Source organism: Trypanosoma grayi (genome assembly GCF_000691245.1).
Source record: "Trypanosoma grayi strain ANR4 Tgr_1835_V1, whole genome shotgun sequence".
Taxonomy (NCBI): Eukaryota; Euglenozoa; class Kinetoplastea; order Trypanosomatida; family Trypanosomatidae; genus Trypanosoma; species Trypanosoma grayi.
The window spans coordinates 1-1,915 of NW_008827453.1; the positions used below are offsets into that span (position 1 = coordinate 1).

At 55.6% G+C, this 1,915-nt stretch overlaps 1 protein-coding gene across 1 annotated transcript; it reads right to left on the reverse strand.

The window, feature by feature from the left end:
• DQ04_18351000 (hypothetical protein) lies at positions 1-1,915 on the reverse strand (the record flags this gene model as incomplete). The annotated part of the gene is made up of 1 exon (XM_009317697.1): positions 1-1,915. A coding segment is annotated over one exon (1,915 nt), but the record flags the coding sequence as incomplete, so codon positions are not given.

Sequence of the window (1,915 nt, forward strand, 5' to 3'; positions counted from 1 at the left end):
CAGGTGCAGTCGTGGCTAGTAGCGAAATACGCCAGCCCGGATCCACCCCACTCACCTTCAGCGGACACGACGCGCCTGTCACACAAGTGGCACGATCAAGAGACGGTGTCGTGGGGATATTGACGAAAAGGCGTGCCTGCTGGCTCGCACGTTCTTGTGCAAACGCCTGAGCTGTGATCATGGAGGACTCTGTGATGGTCACGGGGTCTGTGTACTCCTTCATGTCAGTGGCGTCTCCGATGACGTACTTGATGGTGGCTCCATTGGTTGCGGAGGTCATGGTCACCCTCTGCGTAAGGGCTATGGGATTGTCTACTGTCAAAACGGGTGCCTCGACGAAGATGGGGTGATCATATGTGTAGCCTAACTCGCCGTCCGCACTGGACGCCGGGGTTAGACTCAGCCACATGGAAGGTGGTAGGTCGCCACCACAACACGGCACAAAGTGACGCTCGGGTATATCGTCGTCCTCCTCACCCCAGCTGGGAGCTTCACCACCGTGCGCCTCTCGCCAACTCTGGCATATTGACGTTTCATTGCCACCGTCCTTCGACACCTGCACCCATCCATTCCGCTGGGTGACAACGGGGACGAAAGTGGAGCCCCCGGAAACAGGTATCACGCCCGGGCGTCCGACACCAAGCGGACATACGGCATGATATGTACACAGCTGCAGACCACCATTCGCAGCACAGAAAGCATTTGCCTTTGTCCAAGTCACTGTGCCATTCTTCGTGTCAAGCAAGTGAAATGAGTCGTTCGCCCTCAGCTTGACTATTAGCTGATGCCAGCCCTCTGTCAGCGCCACATCGTGATGACCCTCCCCGGACCAAGTAACAGCTGCCGATCCAAAAGCCTTACCATCCAGCCACATCGCGTAGCCCCCGTGGAAGACAATACGTACCGCCACCTGCATCTGATTTGTGGCATACAGCGCGAGAGACCAGTACTGATTAAAGTTCCCGCCAAAGGCGCGGCGCCCCCAGAGACCATCTGTGCTCGTACCTGCAACCCACCGGTATTGGCGCTCTATCCCCAGCGTCCAGACGTTCTGCGTTGAGAGCAGGCCGGGTGTGTAGGATGGGTCTATAGGGATGTCAGCAAATGTCTCGCTGGCTGTGGTTAAATTGGACGGATCCAACGGGATCGCACCCTCCCCAGATTTGTCACCAACCAACTCCATCAGTGCCGAGAGAGGGACGCCTGGGCGAATAGGGGAGAGGCCGAGGGGCAAACTGGTACCGGGGAACATTGCACCCGCGAGGCGATAGTTGTCGCAGTGAATGAAACTGTTGAAAGACCAAGACTGACCCTTCACAGCGACAATGCGTACAATCGTCTCATGCCATCCCTTCGAAAGAGGTGTAGCGACACTCTCGTTCAAGCTTCCTCCCTCGCTCCCGCGGCTGTACACAGAAACACCATCGAGAAAAAAATCCGTCTTTCCTGAAGTAATAAAGGACCAACTCACAGGTATTACGTCATCGTAACCACTGTAAACGGCGAACGCACCATACACCACAGCGGCCTCTTTACCCTCCGGTAGGTTTTGTGCCGAGACGGGAAGTCTCCCTGCGTAGAATCTCACTTCTTTCCAGATCTTGTTTTCCAGTATTTCACCGGGTTTTGGGACAGCTGTACGCATGTCGAGAAATTCCTCATCGAGGCCGCCATAAAGATAATCTTCCCTGCCTCCCAAGTGGAGATAGGACGAAGTGTAAAAGTTGCTCCACAGTTCGAAAGCGCCTTCTGGAATATCTGCCGTGACGGCGTGAGTGTATCCCACTGCCGTGCCCACCACGCGCAGCCAGAACTTCGAGACGGTTGTGCAACTCTGGGGACTCGACTCTGTGGTGCCGTCGGAAAACAGCTTGGCAAGAAGTTGGTGGTAGCCCTGCGTTACGTCGACAGAAAA